The 19112-nt window shown below is 42.7% G+C and overlaps 1 protein-coding gene across 1 annotated transcript in view; it reads right to left on the minus strand.

Moving 5' to 3' along the window:
• The window catches only part of LOC124594928 (elongation factor G, mitochondrial), a 78268-nt gene extending 59478 nt beyond the window's left edge, over window positions 1-18790 (minus strand). Inside the window, exons 1-4 of the mRNA XM_047133426.1 lie at window positions 18576-18790; window positions 18280-18435; window positions 17034-17166; window positions 3159-3363 (exon numbers count right to left, since the gene is read on the minus strand). Coding sequence (XP_046989382.1) covers window positions 3159-3363; window positions 17034-17166; window positions 18280-18435; window positions 18576-18647 — 566 coding nt within the window. The 5' untranslated portion in view covers window positions 18648-18790. The remainder of the gene's footprint in view (window positions 1-3158; window positions 3364-17033; window positions 17167-18279; window positions 18436-18575) is intronic.
• Between the last annotated feature and the right edge of the window lie 322 nt (window positions 18791-19112).

Consider the following 19112-nt stretch of genomic DNA (forward strand, 5'->3'; position numbering starts at 1 on the left):
TTACGCAGTTCAGACAGAGTACATAAGCCTGTTCACCATTGGCTTATGTCGTGTAAAAGGAGCAGGGAATAACATATCAAAATATTTCTCAAGTGTTGCGGCGAGAACCAATTCTGTGGATTATGCGAGGTGGACAAGACAGCAAAGAGAAGACATACAACTTCACGTTTTTTGGCAGAGTACCTCCACAGTGTTGAGACTGCAAGAATATGTCTGGAAGGTGATTAAATTAAAATATGTGAGATACCTCACAAGGAAGACATATACCATTCATTTCTGAACGTTTATGGTGCGAGATATTCAAAAGCATATACAATTTGGCTCATCCAGGTACATGAACAAGTTGCTGATGGAATGCTTTGTTTGACCTGGAGTTAGGAATAAGTGTTGAAGGTGGACACAGGCATGCTCTGCCTGTCAACATTGTAATGTGGGATGTCATGTGAAGAAACCAGTGGGGCACTCTGATGAACCATCTGGTCGATTTGAACACGTGCATCTCAACATCTTTGGTCCACTACTGGTGTCTGAATGTTACTGTTATCTGCTAGCAGCGATTGACAGGTTAACGAGGCAGGCAGAAACTGTATTGATTCAAGACATATCAGCAGAGACAAAGTTGAAATTTCTTGGTGACATAGGTAGCAAGATTTGGATGCCCAGTGCAAGTCATGACTGACCAGGATTGTCAGTTCAAATCCTCATTATTTCTTGAACTGGCAAACATCTGTGGACTCTGACGTCACCATAGAACAAGTTATCGTCCAGAAAGTAAAGGAATGATAGCAATGGCACAGAACACTTAAAGCTGCATTGATGTGTCATGGTGACAGTTCGTCTCCTAAAGGGACATCCTGCTCTAGCATTACTTTGCCTCAACAGTAGTAGTCAATTTTGAGCAGGTCAATATTAGCTCTGCTGTTTTTCTAAAAACATTCATGTAATTTTATACACAATATGTTATATTTCAAGCTAAAATTTATGAATAGGAATTACTTTACTTTCAATGCTACAACTGATATGTACTAGCTATGAACATACACTCATTTTTTTCCCCTGGAAACATTTGAAATTACGAAATATTTGACACACTTCAAATTTCTATTATTAATTACGCAATCAAGTACTACTTATTATGTTTATTTCTGGATTCATTTATGAAATAATGATCGAATGTAACAGAAATTCATTTGTCAAGAAAAATTGTAAACCCTTTGGAATACTGTTATTACCACAGAGTGAAGTAGTAGTAAGCATGCCTCTGATGTGATTAGACACATTTTTTGTATGGGCAAACAATGTAATTTCAGCTTTGTTAATGTGAAAATTTAAAAGACTGTGTGATATATTAAAATGTGACAAAATAAATTAACGTAAAACAATGAGAACCTAAAATGTTAGAATTTCAGCTTCAGCTTCAAGGATCAGACCCCTAGACAAGGACAACTGGAGCTAAGTCTACAGGAAAAAGATAAGTAAACTAAAAAGTTTATTGTAATCTTACTCCTGTTAAATCTTCAGAAAAGACTTTACCATAGTTGACACTAGCAGCAATAAAGTAGGAGAGGGAAGATTACAGTCTACAGCATTGCCACTGGTGTTATTGGGTCTGTGCACTGTTTTCAAACCTGACCTAGGGGCATCCACAACAGAGCTTCTGCGCGGAGAAGTCTTGCACCTTCCTAGTGAGTTCTTTGAAGAGTGTATGAGTTAGACTGGCTTACTGCATTTATTGAAGGGGGTTAAAGCACAGCTGGCTAATCTCCACCACAACAGTTGAAATGGCATGGTGACACTCCTTTATTTGTGCACGGAGACTTAAGCAAGTGTTCACATGTGATGTTACGAACCAACACAGTAAGAGGCCCATTGCAGACTGGACTTTATAAAGTACAGCAATGTAAGGCGCACACAATGAAGCTCCAGGTTTACAATAAACCAGTGCTGTGTCAGTCGTTCGAGTGAAGCCTGCTCATTTACTGCTGGGAGACTTAAAGCATCAAGACGCACAAGACTCACAGTGGAATATGGTGCCAGAATAGGAGCAAGCATCTTCCAGAACAGCAAATAAACCAAATCTGGTGGAAGATATGGCAATAGAAGAACAAGACACACAACTAGTGATTTATATAAGGGCAGGTCAGAATACAATTTTCCACACATACCTGGAACTCCGCTCTACTGGGAGAGGGCTGCTTGGCAACGGGAAGATAGACAAAATAAATAAAGAGTTATGCACAGTTCAGCGGTCAGCATCAAAAAAACATTAACTATTTGAATACTGTTTATTCTTTGCCTTTGATGTTCCCTTGTTTGTTCCCTTTTATGTTTTACAAGAAAGAGAAACAAAGTTGTATGTTTTTGCATGTGCACGTAAGAAGTTATTATTTAATATGATGTTACATAGCAGCCAAAGGTTTATAAAGTCTATACATGTAGAGCCCTACTTGCCTGGTTAAATTTTACACAACTCAGGTGTGGAGGGCTTCCCAGAGGTTGCCAGTTAATGATCATTTTGCAACAACAGTCATTCCGCCCATCACTACGTAGCACATCTTGAGGTTAATGTTCTTTTTGAATACACGTTTGTACCTCCCTACAACCCAAATGTTTCTATATGAAACTCAATGTTCTGCCATTGCATCCTACAGTGTTTGCTGAAACATGAACAGATGGAGGATACAGCACTACAATTACTGGTTAAGCCCCTCAGGGGAGGAAGAGGATGGTCATAGGTTAGACTCGCAATGCAGAAAGAGTAATGGAAGTAGCAGAGCATGGTAAAGTCTCAGGGGCGCATGTTTATTAATCGCATACCCACGAAAGCGTTGTGAGCATTCTGGGGAGATCAATTGTGTTCCTAGTGATTTAGCTTTTCCTTGATACCAACAGCCTCCACAGAACTGTATGCCAATAAACTGATTAACTACATCACTCACTGAGTCATGTTTACATATAGAGTGTCACACATAAGAGTAGTAATAAAACTGACAAGAAATTAGATGCAACATAATATAAAAAATCAATAAAATGAACTATGCAATAAGTTTTCAAGGCATTTTTTCTGTTCAGTGTTTCTGAAAACAATTACAATACGGGTGAATTCAGTATAGCTATCTTTGTCTGTTGCAGTCTTGTTAGATAATTACCTTATTTACCTTATTTGTGAGAGAACTCTGACTGGATTTGCTCCCATCCTGTCAAGTTTGTTTATAAACGCGATGCAGGGTACACTGTAACGTTTCATTTGCCTGTTTACAGTTAGGGTCTGGCTCTGCACGCCACCTACAGCACACAAGACAAGTATTGCCCCATCAAGAACTCTGAGGGCACGTTCCACTTCAACAGTAAAGTCCACGTGACCTGTTAATCAGCAAAAGGAATAAACTGATGATGAATATAAAGGAAAATGGATAATTAATTATATACAAGAAAGTAGGCTACATTGTTGCATGTGTTATTACAGGAAACAAAGCTACACTAATTTGGATAATATGACCCACACAATATTTCGAGTTCATTCAAATTGCATGAATTAAAGCCTCCCCCCATGAACCATAAACCTTGCCGTTGGTGGGGGAGGCTTGCGTGCCTCAGCGACACAGATGTCCATACCGTAGGTGCAACCACAACAGAGGGGTATCTGTTGAGAGGCCAGACAAACGTATGGTTCCTGAAGAGGGGCAGCAGCCTTTTCAGTTGTTGCAGGGGCAACAGTCTGGATGATTGACTGATCTGGCCTTGTAACACTAACCAAAACGACCTTGCTGTGCTGGTACTGCGAACGGCTGAAAGCAAGGTGAAACTATGGCCGTAATTTTTTCCCAAGCGCATGCAGCTTTACTGTATGGTAAATGATGATGGCGTCCTCTTGGGTAAAATGTTCCAGAAGTAAAATAGTCCCCCATTTGGATCTCAGGGCAGGGACTACTCAGGAGGATGCCGTTATCAGGAGAAAGAAAACTGGCATTCTACGGATCGGAGCATGGAATATCAGATCCCTTAATTGGGTAGGTAGGTTAGAAAATTTAAAAAGGGAAATGGATAAGTTAAAGTTGGATATAGTGGGAATTAGTGAAGTTCGGTGGCAGGAGGAACAAGACTTTTGGTCAGGTGAAGACAGGGTTATAAATACAAAATCAAATAGGGGTAATGCAGGAGTAGGTTTAATAATGAATAAAGCAATAGGAATGCGAGTAAGCTACTACTAACAGCACAGCGAACGCATTGTTGCAGCCAAGATAGACACGAAGCCCACGCCTACAACAGTAGTACAAGTCTATATGCCTACTAGCTCTGCAGATGACGAAGAAATTGAAGAAATGTATGATGACATAAAAGAAATTATTCAGATAGTGAAGGGAGACGAAAATTTAATAGTCATGGGTGACTGGAATTCAATAGTAGGAAAAGGAAAAGAAGGAAACGTAGTAGGTGAATATGAATTGGGGTTAAGAAATGAAAGAGGAAGCTGCCTGGTGGAATTTTGCACAGAGGATAAGTTAATCATAGCTAACACTTGGTTTAAGAATCATAAAAGAAGGTTATATACATGGAAGAGGCCTTGAGATACCGACATGTTTCAGATAGATTATATAATGGTAAGACAGAGATTTAGGAACCAGGTTTTAAATTGTAAAACATTTCCAGGGGCAGATGTGGACTCTGACCACAATCTATTGGTTATGAACTGCAAATTAAAACTGAAGAAACTGCAGTAAGGTGGGAATCTAAGGAGATGGGACCTGGATAAACTGAAAGAAGCAGAGGTTGTACAGAGTTTCAGGGAGAGCATAAGGGAACAATTGACAGGAATGGGGGAAAGAAATACAGTAGAAGAACAATGGGTAGCTTTGAGGGATGAAGCAGTGAAGGCAGCAGAGGATCAAGTAGGTAAAAAGACGAGGGCTAGTAGAAATCCTTGGGTGACAGAAGAAATATTGAATTTAATTGACGAAAGGAGAAAATATAAAAATACATTAAGTGCAGCAGGCAAAAAGGAATAGAAACGTCTCAAAAATGAGATCAACAGGAAGTGCAAAATGGGTAAGCAGGGATGGCTAGAGGACAAATGTAAGGATGTAGAGGCTTATCTCACGAGGGGTAAGATAGATACTGCCCACAGGAAAATTAAAGAGACCTTTGGAGAAAAGAGAACCACTTGTATGAATATCAAGAGCTCAGATGGAAACCCAGTTCTAAGCAAAGAAGGGAAAGCAGAAAGGTGGAAGGAGTATATAGAGGGTCTATACAAGGGCGATGTACTTGAGGGCAATGTTATAGAAATGGAAGAGGATGTAGATGAAGATGAAATGGGAAATATCATACTGCGTGAAGAGTTTGATAGAGCACTGAAAGACCTAAGTCGAAAAAAGGCCCCGGGAGTAGACAACATTCCATTAGAACTACTGACAGCCTTAGGAGAGCCAGTCCTGACAAAACTCTACCATCTGGTGAGCAAAATGTATTAGACAGGCGAAATACCCTCAGACTTCAAGAAGAATATAATAATTCCAATCCCAAAGAAAGCAGGTGTTGACAGATGTGAAAATTACCGAACTATCAGTTTAATAAGTCACGGCTGCAAAATACTAACGCGAATTCTTTACAGACAAATGGAAAAACTGGTAGAAGCCGACCTCGGGAAAGATCAGTTTGGATTCCGTAGAAATATGGGAACACGTGAGGCAATACTGACCCTACGACTTATTTTAGAAGCTAGATTAAGAAAAGGCAAACCTACGCTTCTAGCATTTGTAGACTTAGAGAAAGCTTTTGACAATGTTGACTGGAATACTCTCTTTCAAATTCTGAAGGTGGCAGGGGTAAAATACAGGGAGCAAAAGGCTATTTACAATTTGTACAGAAACCAGATGGCAGTTATAAGAGTTGAGGGACATGAAAGGGAAGCAGTGGTTGGGAAGGGAGTGAGACAGGGTTGTAGCCTCTCCCCGATGTTATTCAATCTGTATATTGAGCAAGCAGTAAAAGAAACCAAAGAAAAATTCGAAGTAGGTATTAAAATCCACGGAGAAGAAATAAAAACTTTAAGGTTCGCCGATGACATTGTAATTCTGTCAGAGACAGCAAAGGACTTGGAAGAGCAGTTGAACGGAATGGACAGTGTCTTGAAAGGAGGATATAAGATGAACATCAACAAAAGCAAAACGAGGATAATGGAATGTAGTCGAATTAAGTCGGGTGATGCTGAGGGATTTAGATTGGGAAATGAGACACTTAAAGTAGTAAAGGAATTTTAGCTATTTGGGGAGCAAAATATCCGATGATTGTCGAAGTAGAGAGGATATAAAATGTAAACTGGCAATGGCAAGGAAAGCGTTTCTGAAGATGAAAAATTTGTTAACATCAAGTATAGATTTAAGTGTCAGGAAGTCATTTCTGAAAGTATATGTATGGAGTGTAGCCATGTATGGAAGTGAAACATGGACGATAAATAATTTGGACATGAAGAGAATAGAAGCTTCCGAAATGTGGTGCTACAGAAGAATGCTGAAGATTAAATGGAATTATCACATAACTAATGAGAAGGTATTGAATAGAATTGGGGAGAAGAGGAGTTTGTGGCACAACTTGACTAGAAGAAGGGATCGGTTGGTAGGTCATGTTCTGAGGCATCGAGGGATCACCAATTTAGTATTGGAGGGCAGAGTGGAGGATTAAAAATCGTAGAGGGAGACCAACAGATGAATACACTAAGCAGATTCAGAAGGATGTAGTCTGCAGTACGTACTGGGAGATGAAGAAGCTTGCACAGGATAGAGTAGCATGGAGAGCTGCATCAAACAAGTCTCAGGACTGAAGACCACAACAACAACAACAAAGCCAAGAGAAGAAAATTTGAACTCAGAGAACTGTAAAACACAGGCCACAGAGTTCAAAATTCTTTTAAGATTGGCATTAAAGTCTCCACAAGCAGTGATTCTCCACTTAGCAATGCCTCATTAAAACTGTTTCTAGCTACTAAGAGGCTTAACATATTTTCTGTTGGCTGCCTGCTACACATCACAGTCGTACAACAGGAATCTCTGACCCTCCACAGTCTTTTTCCAAGGGATCAAAGGCATGATAATCACACAGGATGAGATCACGACTAACGACGGGCGCTGTATTGTTTCTCTCTTGAGTTGGCGTAACTTCTGAGTTATGGCATTTGTGAAGGGTGCACCATTCCACAATAGTGGTTTCGTGGCAGATACGCTACCCCATATACAGTCTTCATTCTCTGATGAATGCCTACTGATGTTTGTCCTTTGGCTTTGTACTGGCTGTTACCTATCGCGTTTCTTAGATAACTGAACAATTGTGGAATCTTATGCAGTATATTGTGATAGGACCACAATCTCAGCATGTGTTTTTGAATGAGTATAATATGAATAGTTCCAGCACAATTTCGGCAAGACTTATTTATTAGTAGCTGCGAAAGATTACACCCTTGCAGATCTCATTTGTCTAGGGGTTCTCGAAGTTTTGTCTGCAAAATAATCATTCCAACAAGCATGGCCTGGGTTTTCTTCTTGTTTGAAATAAACACTACCGGATCTGAAATACTTTCTGCTAAAAATTATATTTATTCATACTTTTTGTTTAGTAACTACACCATTTTCACTATGAACATTGATACTCTAAATGCATTGTACTGCACTGGTCACATAAACACGCCCATCTCCCTCCAATACCGACAAAGAAGTGGCGGGCAAGCCAACATGTGCCCGGAAGTTGCAGACATTCCTGCATTCCAGATTCTTTGGTCTACTGACCTTAATAAACTCCAAAGATACATATAAATATACAACATTTAACATCTCAAATGAATCCATTATTTATCATAAAAGAAAATATTCATAATTAAATAAACACATTTTCTGGCAACATAATGAAGTTACCTTAACGCTTTACTGTGGGCATCATACTTTTTGCATGAGATAAACTTTATCTCCAACAGTTAATTACATTACAGCTTCCAGGAAAAGACTAACAATACATTGGTCCTGTTTGAATGCATTTGGTAATAACATCACCATAGTTAACATTTCTGCATTTACCGCATGCAAGTCAGAAAGATACAAATGCCACACTAATCTCTTGCCTACAAGTTTGTGCTTATATACTCGTATCGGAGTCATGCTATTTTGCATACATGCTACAACACACTCAAACAGAAACTTTTTGATTGCCCGTTACAGATCAGCATGATAGCCAAAGGAGTTGCCTTTCTCCTGCACTTTCCAAACTAAGCAGAACAAGAGTAAAACACCTGAGGCATTCATGCAATAAAGCAGTTATAGGTGTAAAAGACATATCATCTTCATCCTGACGATACTATGAAAGAATCACCCAATAAAACTGGTTGTGGGGAACATTGATGCCCCAGAGAGAGATTCCTTGAAAGAAACCTAAGAAAAGGTAATTCACGCACAAAAGAATTTGGTTACAGAACACTGATTTAACCACTTCCCAATTCTTGAGTGTTGCTTATTAATCTGGGACCCTTACTAGTTAATCTTAATACTGGATACAGGGAAGATTACAAGGGATGCAAATTTTGTCACTGTCATTTTGTAAATGCAAAAGCATAACGAAAATAGTAGCTGATGCTACAAGAGTTGAATTTTCCCTCATGGACGTGATTGTTGTTTAAATTCCAATACTGTGCATGCCAAGAACAGCCTGGCAACATATTACTTCCTCCTACACACGTCTCACACAAAACCTCATGATGAGAGAAACAAAAATACTAGACCTCATATGCAGCATTGGTGACGTACTTTCTCCCCATGTACCATTCTGAATGGTTGGTTGGTTGGTTTAAACGAGGGAGAGAGGGACCAAACTACGAGGTCATCCGTCCCTTGTTCCGAATAAAACAATTCCACAAGTGTGAGAATAAAATAAACGAGACTGACAACTCAAAACGGAATGAAAGGAAAAATCACAACAATGATGAAGGGCAACAAACATGTAAATGGACAAAAGGCGACAAGAAAACCACAGAAACAGAAGAAACCGGGTGATGAGATTAAAACAAAAAAGCAGATTACCATGGCTGGCTGACCATGAGAACAAAAAAGGAGAACACATTAAAACCTAAACCCTAGAAGCACTAGGGTGTGGGACACAGAGGGACAAAGGACATGCACTAAAACTTAGATTAAATGATAAAACCCACCCTCATGAATAAAACGTAAAACTAAATCGGCCGATGAGGCACTGTCAGATAAAATTAGCAGCACTGAGTCTGGTAACCCAAGATTTCGTCGCTGGGCAGTCAAAGTGGGACAGTGCAGCAGAATATGGGCCACTGTCAACCAGGTGCCGCAGGAGGTAACTGAGGGTCGACCAAGCGTGGCCAACGAGGAGCCGGCAGAGGCAACTGATTCCCTGCGAGAGGCCCACATGGAGGTCTTCCACACATTCTCCTTAATGACATGCAGTTTGTTGTGTGTACTGTTATGCCATTCCATCTCCCAAAGCCGAAAGACCCTACGACGTAAGTTAGAATGCAGGTCAGGTTCAGAGATGCCCATTTCCAGATGCAGTTTCCGCATAGTCTGTTTGTCCACCCCGTCAGCAAGTTCGTTGCCTGGGATGCCAACATGTCCTGGGATCCACACAAACACCTCTGAAAAACGGGACCGGTCCAGGGCATAGATGGACTCCTGGATGGACGCTACCAAAGGATGGCAAGGGCAGCACTGGTCGATAGTCTGTAGGCTGCTCAAAGAGTCAGTACACAGAAGAAACGATTCCGCGGGGCATGAACGGATACACTGAAGTGCATGAGAGATAGCCACAAGCTCTGCGGCGAATACACTGCAGCCATCGGGCAAAGGAATGCTGTTCAAAATGTCATCTGTGGAGTAGGTGAAGCCAACATGACCATCAGCCATAGAGCCGTCGGTGTAAACCACTTCAGAGCCCCGGAACACGTCAAGAGGAAGTGACAGCGGAGAGTGGCAGGAGTAACTGAGTCCTTAGGGTCATGCGACAGGTCCAGACGAATCTGCGGCCTAGGTGTACACCATGGAGGTGTATGTGGACGGACCTGGATGGGAGGCGGTAAAGGAAAGGACTCCAGTTCAGACAGAAGGGATCACACGTGAACCACAATTATTAGCCCTGACCTGTGCCGCCGATGTGGGAGATGAACAGCCATGGGTGGGAGAAGGAGACAGTAATTCGGATGCTCAGGAGAACTACAAATGTGTGCAACATAACTGGCAAGCAATTGTGCACGTTGGATCTGCAATGGAGTGACTCCAGACTCCACCAGGACACTGGGCACCGGATTCATTCTAAAAGCTCCCGTCGCAAGGCGAACACCACAGAAGTGCACTAAGCCGAGTAAACGCAATGCTGAGGGCACCACTAAACTGTAAACCAGACTTGCACAGTCAAGGCGAGGCTGAACAATGGCTCTGTAGAGCTGCAGCAACACAGAGCGATCTGCACCCCAGTTGGTGTTGCTCTGGCAGTGGACGGCATTGAGGTGCTGCCAGCACTTCTGCTTAAGCTGACAAAGGTCAGGTAGCCAAGTCAATCGGGTATAAGGAACCAGTCCTAAAAATCGATAAGGTAAAGTTCTGGTTCCGGATGAATGGTACGATGCCGACAGAAGTGCATGACACATGACTTTGCAGCTGAAAACTGGAAGCCGTGGGCTAGAACTAATAACTGCACCTTGTGAATGGCTCTCTATAAGCGCCAATCAGCAACACCAGTTCTGGAGGAGCAGTACGAAATGCAGAAGTCATCTGCATACACAGAAGGTGGATCAGATGTGGCCCAGGAGCTGTGTCAGGCAATGTGCAAGTGCGCTGAGGAGATCCCACTCCGTAAAAGGGGCATTGTAGGGTTCACCGTGGCCTGTAGTGAATGAGAGGACTTTCCTTTCCATCCACCGTATGAGGGTGCGAAAGGCTGGGGGGTAGTTCTCCGACGCAGAGGCTCGAGCTTAGTGCTCGGCAATCGCATTTGAGTCGGTACATAGCACGCCATTGTTGGTCACACCAGGGACACTTGTTTGGGTCTGGTACCCAAAAAGACATCTGATCTTCATCCAGACTTGGGAAGATGACATATGGCACCCAATGGTCAACACATACCTCTCCCAACGCTCCTGCTTCCGGCGTTTTATAAGCTGGCGTACACAGGCACAGAGCTGCTTAAAGGCTCTAGGGAAGGGTCCCGCTTATGTCACTGTAGAGCTTGCTGACACTCTGCAATTGCCTCAGCGACTTCCAGCGACCACCAAGGGAAAGTCTTTCGCCGGGGGCACGCTAAAGAGCGAAGGATTGCGTTTTCTGCCACAGAAACAATTGTGGTTGTCACATGCTCAACCATCACATCGATGTTACCATGTGGGGGAGAGTCAACAGTGACATCAGAGGTGAAAGTTTCTCAGTCTGCCTTGTTTAAAGCCCATCTGGGCACGCATCCGTGGGACTGATGCTGGGGCAGTGACAGGAAGGTGGGGAAGTGGTCACTACCCCACAGATCGTCATGTGCTCTCCAGTGGATAGATGGGAGAAGTCCTGGGCTGAAAACTGATAAATCAGTGGCCTAGTAACTACCTTGAGCCGAGCCACACTGAAATGTATGGCGACCCTAGTATTTAAGAGGCAGAGGTCGAACTGGGACAGTAAAGTTTTGACATCTCCGCCGCGGCTAGTAAGCACAGTGTCACCCCACAAGGGGTTATGGGCATTAAAATCTCCCAAAAGTAGGAAAGGTTTAGGGAGTTGATCAATCAGTGCAGCTAATACATTCAGGGATACTGCACAATCTGGACAAAGATGTACACTGCAGACAGTTATTTCTTGCATAGTCCGAATTCTGACAGCCACAGCTTCAAGAGGGGTTTGAAGGAGCACAGTTTCACTACATACTGAGTTTAGGACATAAACGCAAACTCCATCTGACACTTGATTATAGTCGCTGCGGTTCCTGTAATATCCTTTATAGTGGCGGACTGCAGGAGCCCGCATTGCCGAGAACCATGTTTGCTGGAGGGCAATGCAGAAAGCAAATGTAAAGCTTAACAGCTGCCATAGCTCAGCCAGGCAATGGAAAAAACCGCCGCAATTTCACTGGAGGATGACATCATCGTGAGACTGGGAAGGCATGGAACATTCAATGAGGCAGTTTATGCCTCAGGGTCACCTGCTGTCACCGACTTTTTGCCTAAGCAGTCTATATCCATTGTGTCTGAGGATCTAGCGAGATCCAGGTCCTCAGCAGATGCCAGAATCTCCACCCATCCTCAGACGCAGAGCTTTTAGGTAGCGGTGGTGTGGGTGGCACCACAAGTTCCTTGTTCTTGAGGGTCTCTTTTTCGATTTCTCGGGTTGTTCCTTAGGTTTACCTGGCTGCGAGGACTTCACTGAATCAGTCTCCGGGACTGAGGATGACTGTCTTTCCCACTAGAAGAAACCTGGGAAAGGAGTGACCCAAGGAAGCCTTACAATTCTCTAGCTCAGAAGTGGGGACTGAAATTCCCGATGGTTGGGGGATGTTGCTCCTGAAGTACGTGGTGCGGGACCAACAGGGAGGAAAGTCCCCCCCACCACCAAGGGGGCAGGTGTAGTCTCCCGGTTGTGAGAGGTGACAGGAATTCAAGGAACTGATGGAGCGACAACTGTTCTCGTAGCAGCGACATATGAGGTGGTCATGGCCACAGGATGTAGGCACTCAAATTTCCTCTTAGCCTCAGTGTAGGTCAGTCGGTCCAGGATCTTATATTCCATGATTTTCCTCTCTGGGTAAAATCCTGCAGTCTGCCAAGCAACGTGAATGATAATCTCCGCACTTGACACCGATGGGAGGCGGGGCACCTGGAGTATTGGGATGCGATTGACATCCACAGTCTTGATAGGTGGGGCTGGAAGTACAGCGGGAAGACATATGGCCGAACTTCCAGCAATTAAAGCACAGAATCAGGGGAGGGGTATATGGCTTGACGTCACAGCGGTAGACCATCACCTTGACCTTCTTGGGCAATGTGTCACCCTCGAAGGCCAAGATGAAGGCACTGGTGGCAACCTGGTTATCCCTCGGACCCCGATGGATGCGCCAGACAAAATGAACATCTCGCCACTCATCAGACTGCAAACCGAGGTCCCCCTGGATCATATTTAGGCTCTTATGAGGCGTGATGGTAACAGAAACACCTCCCAACTTGCCACAAGAGAGAAATGCCCATGTATGGGCAGAGGATGCTGTTTTTATCAAAACTGAACCAGGGCGCATTTTGGACAAGCCCTCCACGTCCCTAAACTTGTCCTCCAAATGCTCCATAAACTGAGGCTTCATGGACATGAAAGATTCCCCATCAACTCTCGAGCATACAAGGTAATGGAGCAAATAAACTTTACTGCCATTCTTAGCCTGGCATTCCTCCCATGGTGTGGCCAGGAAGGGGAATGACTTGGGGCCATATTTCTTAGCATTGTAGTTAGATTTTGCCTGCTTAGAGACTGCTGGCGGCGGACCACCAGCACGAGATGATGTACTATGCTTCATGGCATGTCACCAGCCCTGATGCCACCCACTCCAACCAGGGGCCCTCCCCACGGGTGCCACCCAGCCACAGCAAAGGCCACCTGGCAGAATGACCATTGCCAGGAGTCCTGATGCCCCAGGGTGACGGGCATCTACTCCTCAGCATACATGGGGAGTTAACGGTGCAGGCATCAGGGTACATGGCAGCCCCACCACCATGGACTGGCTACCGTGCTGGATATGAGGTGCAAAGAAGTCCATGGTCATCGTCGGCACAGAAAGTGACACTGCATAGTGTATGGTGGAAACGCACCCAGGAAGGTGTCCTCGCCCAAGAGATGGAGAATGGGGAGGACTGCAATGCAACGACAAGAAAGTGGGCTGAAGATCTCAATGCACAATGGACACAAGCACCATGTAAGACACCCTTCCCCAATTGACTCGCTCTTCGGGAAAATTTTGAAAAATGGAGGTCAAACCCCACAGGGGATCATCACAAAGGCCAAAACGTGTGAGACTCCTTTTAGTTGCCTCTTACGACAGGCAGGAATACCTTGGGCCTATTCTAAACCCCGGACCTGCAGGGGAGATTCATGAATGGCACAGGAAAGGGGTTGAAATCACCGCTATATCATACGTACCCTCCACAACACACCATAAGGTGGCTTTCGAAATATAGTTGTAGATCTAAAATAGCATCCTGATCATCAAAATTTAACTATTATGTCCATATTGGACAGCAGATTTAATGAAGACTCTACACCAGTTACATAATTTATGGAAGTTTGGGAAAGATAAACGAGAAAAAATTTTAAACTATAATTAATAATTCTTCATGCTCTCCTGGCGAGGTGTTGTCATATTGAACAATCTGATTTCTGCCAGTTATTCGGACCTTTCTTGCATGATATTTCAGCTGTGTGACTTGCAGCCTTCTTCAGGTACTATCTGATACTGATTCCAGCGTGGAACATGTCCGGTATTTATGCCATGTTGTGCTAGGCGCCCTGCCTATGGTCCATGTCGTGTCAGGTGCTCTGTCCGCAGTATGCACCCACCAATAGCAATGACTGTAGTATTTCCGTCTAGCTGTGGCTGCTTCAAATGCTCTGTGTGTACTTTGTGGTTATTATCCGTTGCTCAATCTTGCTATATGGAGTTCTAAATTATGTCCAAGACGTGTTAGACATTTTAGCTTCTGACTGTTGTCATTTATGGTCTCATGTGATCTAGGACATGCTGCGTGGGACACTCTGTCTGAGGTCCATGCCCACCAGGAATGGCTGTAGTGTTGCTTTCAGGCTCATAGTGTTCAAATTACTGCTCGAGACTCGGTAGAAGATCCTCCAGTATGCTGTCTGAGGTACCATCTCACATGCATCCTTTGCTGCACATACTGAGCTGTTTTTTTTCCTGACTCCACCTTTATGCCTGTGTCCCCTGGGATCTTGGTGTTGCCTCCACTGTATCTTCAGAAGATCGAGCACTGGGTTCCGGGAAGAGCTCAAGTGGAAACCGGTGTCACAGTTAATGAGATTCTGCATGACCTAATCCCAATAGGTTCTTTGATGACACTGTCCCAGTATCTCAATGTTTGTGTTAGAATCTTGGCAACATTATAGCTCAAGGAATGACTGAGTTCTAAACAATGCTCGGCAGTCACTGACTTGGTTGCCTGTCTGAGCCGAGTGTGCCTTTGGTGTTCTTTGCAGCTGATGTCAATGGTCCTAGTCGTCTGGCTGATGTATGCCATACCACATTCACATGGTATGTGGTGAAAGCCCAGTTTTTGTAATCCCAGGTCACCCTTCACAATCCCTAGTAGAGCCTTAATATTGGTGGGTGGCTGTAACATGCTATTGGTGTAATGTTTGACGAGAATTCTGCTGATTTTGGTAGATATCAGCCCAATATATGGCAAATATACAATATTCTCTGTTTCTTCTTGTACCTCTTCAGGAACCTCTGTTGGAGAGAGAGGGCACAGTGTCTTTTGAACATCTCTGAAAGAGTACTATCCTTTTTTTAAATGCAAGCAATACCATTTGATTGTATTGTTTATATATTTACAGCCCAGGTTCATCATCTTGTACGAAGATCAGTAAATAATATTTGGAGCAGGTCATATTTAATAAAAACAGATTTACTTTGGTATATAAAAGATGAACACATGTCCTTGAGTAGTAATGATTGTGAAATTTCGCTCTCGAGATGATGATTTTACATCTAACATAATTTGGCAATGGAGATAGAATACCTACAATCTGTCTTCTACAAAAATGGATACTCTCCTCGAGATGTTCAAAAGACACTGTGGCCTGTTTCCCCACCAGAGATTTCTGAAGAGATACAAAAAGAAATCAAGGAGATTGCATATTTGCCACATGTTGGGTTCACATCTGCCAAAATCAGCAGAATTCTCCTCAAACATAACATCAAGAGTGTGTTACAGCCATCCACCAAGATTAAGGCTCTACTAGGGGGTTTTAAGGATGACCTGGGTTTACAGAAATTGGGCCTTTACCACATACCATGTAAATGTGATATGGCATACAACGGCCAGATGACTAGGACTATTGACATCAGGTGCAAAGAACACCAAAGGCACAACCGGCTCAGACAGGCAACCAAGTCAGTGTCTGCCAAGCATTGTTTAGAACTCAGTCATTCCATGAGCTATAATGTTGCCAAGATCCTAACACAAACATTGAGATACTGGGACAGCATCATCAAAGAATCTATTGAGATTGAGCTCTGCCGGGAACCCTATCTTCTGAAGACGCAACAGAGGCAAAATCAAGACCCTGCAGGACATAGGTATAAAAGATGGAGTTAGAGAAAACAGCTCAGTACATGTAGCAAAGGATGCACATGAAATAGTACCTCAGACAAGAGACCCAATACCTGAGGACGTTCTACCAAGTCAAGAGCGGCAATATGAACACCAGCGGCCTGAAAATAACACGGCAGACCCTCCTGGTGGGCACGGACCTCGGACAGAACGCATGACATGGCATGCCACAATAACAGGATGTCCTAGATCACAGGATGGCTTAAATGACAACAATTGAAAGGCAATTCAGAACTCCATACAGCAAGACTGACAACGGACAAGAACACAAAATGTGCACATTGTTCAGAACAGACATGGCTAATAGAAAACAATACAGTTGCTGCTACTGGTTGGCACATACCACAGACAAGAGTGCCGGATACAGCATAGACCACAGAGAAACACCTAGCACAACATAAGCATAAATACCAGACTCGTTCCACACTGGAATCAGTATCAGACAGCACCTGAAGAAGACTGGGAGTCATGCAGTTGAAATAGCATGCAAGAAAGACACATATAACTGGCAGAAACTCAACTGTTCAACATAACAAAAAATAAATAAATAAAGATAAGTGTCCAAAGTCACTGACCATTCTAAACTACATGTTGAAAAATACATTTTGGGGGCAAAAGTTCTCTTTTACAATCAAATCATGAATATGAATACAAAGCTTTTTACCTGGTGTGTCAATAATATTTACGTTATATCCTTTCCAAAGTGTGTATGTAGCAGCAGATTGAATTGTGATGCCTCTCTGTCTTTCAAGTTCCATAGAGTCCATTGTGGCACCAACATTATCTTTTCCTTTTACCTGTGAAAAAATTTTGTATTCACACTCTGTGAAACTTAAAACTGTGTAACAAACTATGCAAATATATGACAAAGATCAGGTATAACAGCACTTGCAAAAGAACTGGTAGGAGCCAGTAAAGCTACATTACAAAAGCTCACGATAGCAATTTCTGTGTAAATATTGGTTTCCCAGTTCACAGTATATGTCTAGTATATTGATGATTGTGACACTGACACTCTGTTTTGAGTTTTTGCCAGCAGTTGTATTTGGGGACAGACTGATCTGAAATATAGTCTGAGGCCCAGGTTAGGTTGGGTGGTGATGGGTCAATTGTGAGTTTCCAGACTCAACAAATGTGTCAAACAATAAAAAGCTATTTTCAATGAAGACAGTAATGACTAACATATATTTTTTTTCACACACACACACTCCTCAAAGTTACAATTACGGCCCTGGTGAAAACCTCCATTTTTACTACTGTCGTCTGATATTTTCAAGGCTTTACAAACAAGAATATGCAAACCTAAATAAACTTATTCCTGTGGAAGCCTCACTACTTTGATGGTTTCTGTTTTGTTAATGGTTTCTTGTTGTTAGCGACAACATCCGTCAGATGTTTCTAGAAGTCACACCTCCATGTTAATGATGTCATCAATCTATTGGAGCAGTATTGGTTTGTTTATTAAAGCCAAAAAATTGCTGGCAGTACCAGAAACTTGAGCTTCAGTACTCCACAAATGAAACTCACTGATCTTTCAGTTAGGCCTGGAAATTAAAAGCATGGCCCATTTAACTTCGCTTGGTTCAATAAAATAGAGATACCACAGGTTTGCGCCTCACAGTCGAAATTATTCACCTGCTAGCTTGGTATCTAACGCTCACGAGCATCTTATGGACGAAATACTGAAGTAATATGTCGTACATAAGAAGAGAAAGCGGTGGCGGCGGCCTGGAACTGGAGGACTAAGGGACTTCCCTACCTACATGAAACGGAAGTACTTTATTGCAAACAGGGACACAGAAAGAAGACTGTACACATGGAGAACGTCGACACAACAGTGTGGACTCCTGGGATATAGTGAGACGTTTGTAGAATCCTCTAAATGTTACTGAGGCGGGTTTCTGACATACCTCGTGCATCTCTGAGATTCGCCCAGTATAAAACAATATTCTTTCGGTAAGAGTTGTTTTCCCGGAATCAATGTGTGCTGAGATGCCAATGTTCCGTATGTGATCCAATTCTTTATGTTCAGCATATTTGGCGTAGGATGAGAAAACATTTCTATCCTGTAAAAGAAAACAAGTTATCTACTAGCGTGAAAAAACTTGGGACAATAAGAACAAATCAAACAGTTATGGGGAGGCATACAGGATATAGGGCTACAGTATATTACATTCATGATATTTTACTATGTTTTCTGGTTTACCTCCTTAAAATTTGAGGTTAGCTTTAAGATTTTACGTAATGATTTTCGATCGATGTACTTAAAAACTGACATGTTTCCGTCTCACTAAATATTTAATATATAAACACGGAATTAGTATTTAGGACACAAATATTTGAATTTATTACTTCACTTTCATATATAACAACATTTTTACACTATTCACAGCACCGCTAATTACAAACACATGGTGTCAAACATTATCGACAAGAGGGATTGCAAAGACTTGCCCACTTACAACGAATGCACCAGTACAGCATGTTGATTAATGGCACCAAACCTACATGCAACAAAGCTGTCGGTGTCAACTTCAAATTCAACATCCTGGGCACAGTAAAGAAGGACTATCATCTCAGATTAAGTATACTAGTAGCTAAAGACGCTATAGCACACAGGCATCACTCATGTCGTTTAAAGCACTATACACAATGGATAAAAATGACGTTCATTTACTCTGCTGTGGTAAAACTGGTGAATTCCTGTTTCCCTTTGAGGAAACATGCTTGTAGAGGTACATAA

Source organism: Schistocerca americana, chromosome 2 (genome assembly GCF_021461395.2).
Source record: "Schistocerca americana isolate TAMUIC-IGC-003095 chromosome 2, iqSchAmer2.1, whole genome shotgun sequence".
Classification (NCBI taxonomy): Eukaryota; Metazoa; Arthropoda; class Insecta; order Orthoptera; family Acrididae; genus Schistocerca; species Schistocerca americana.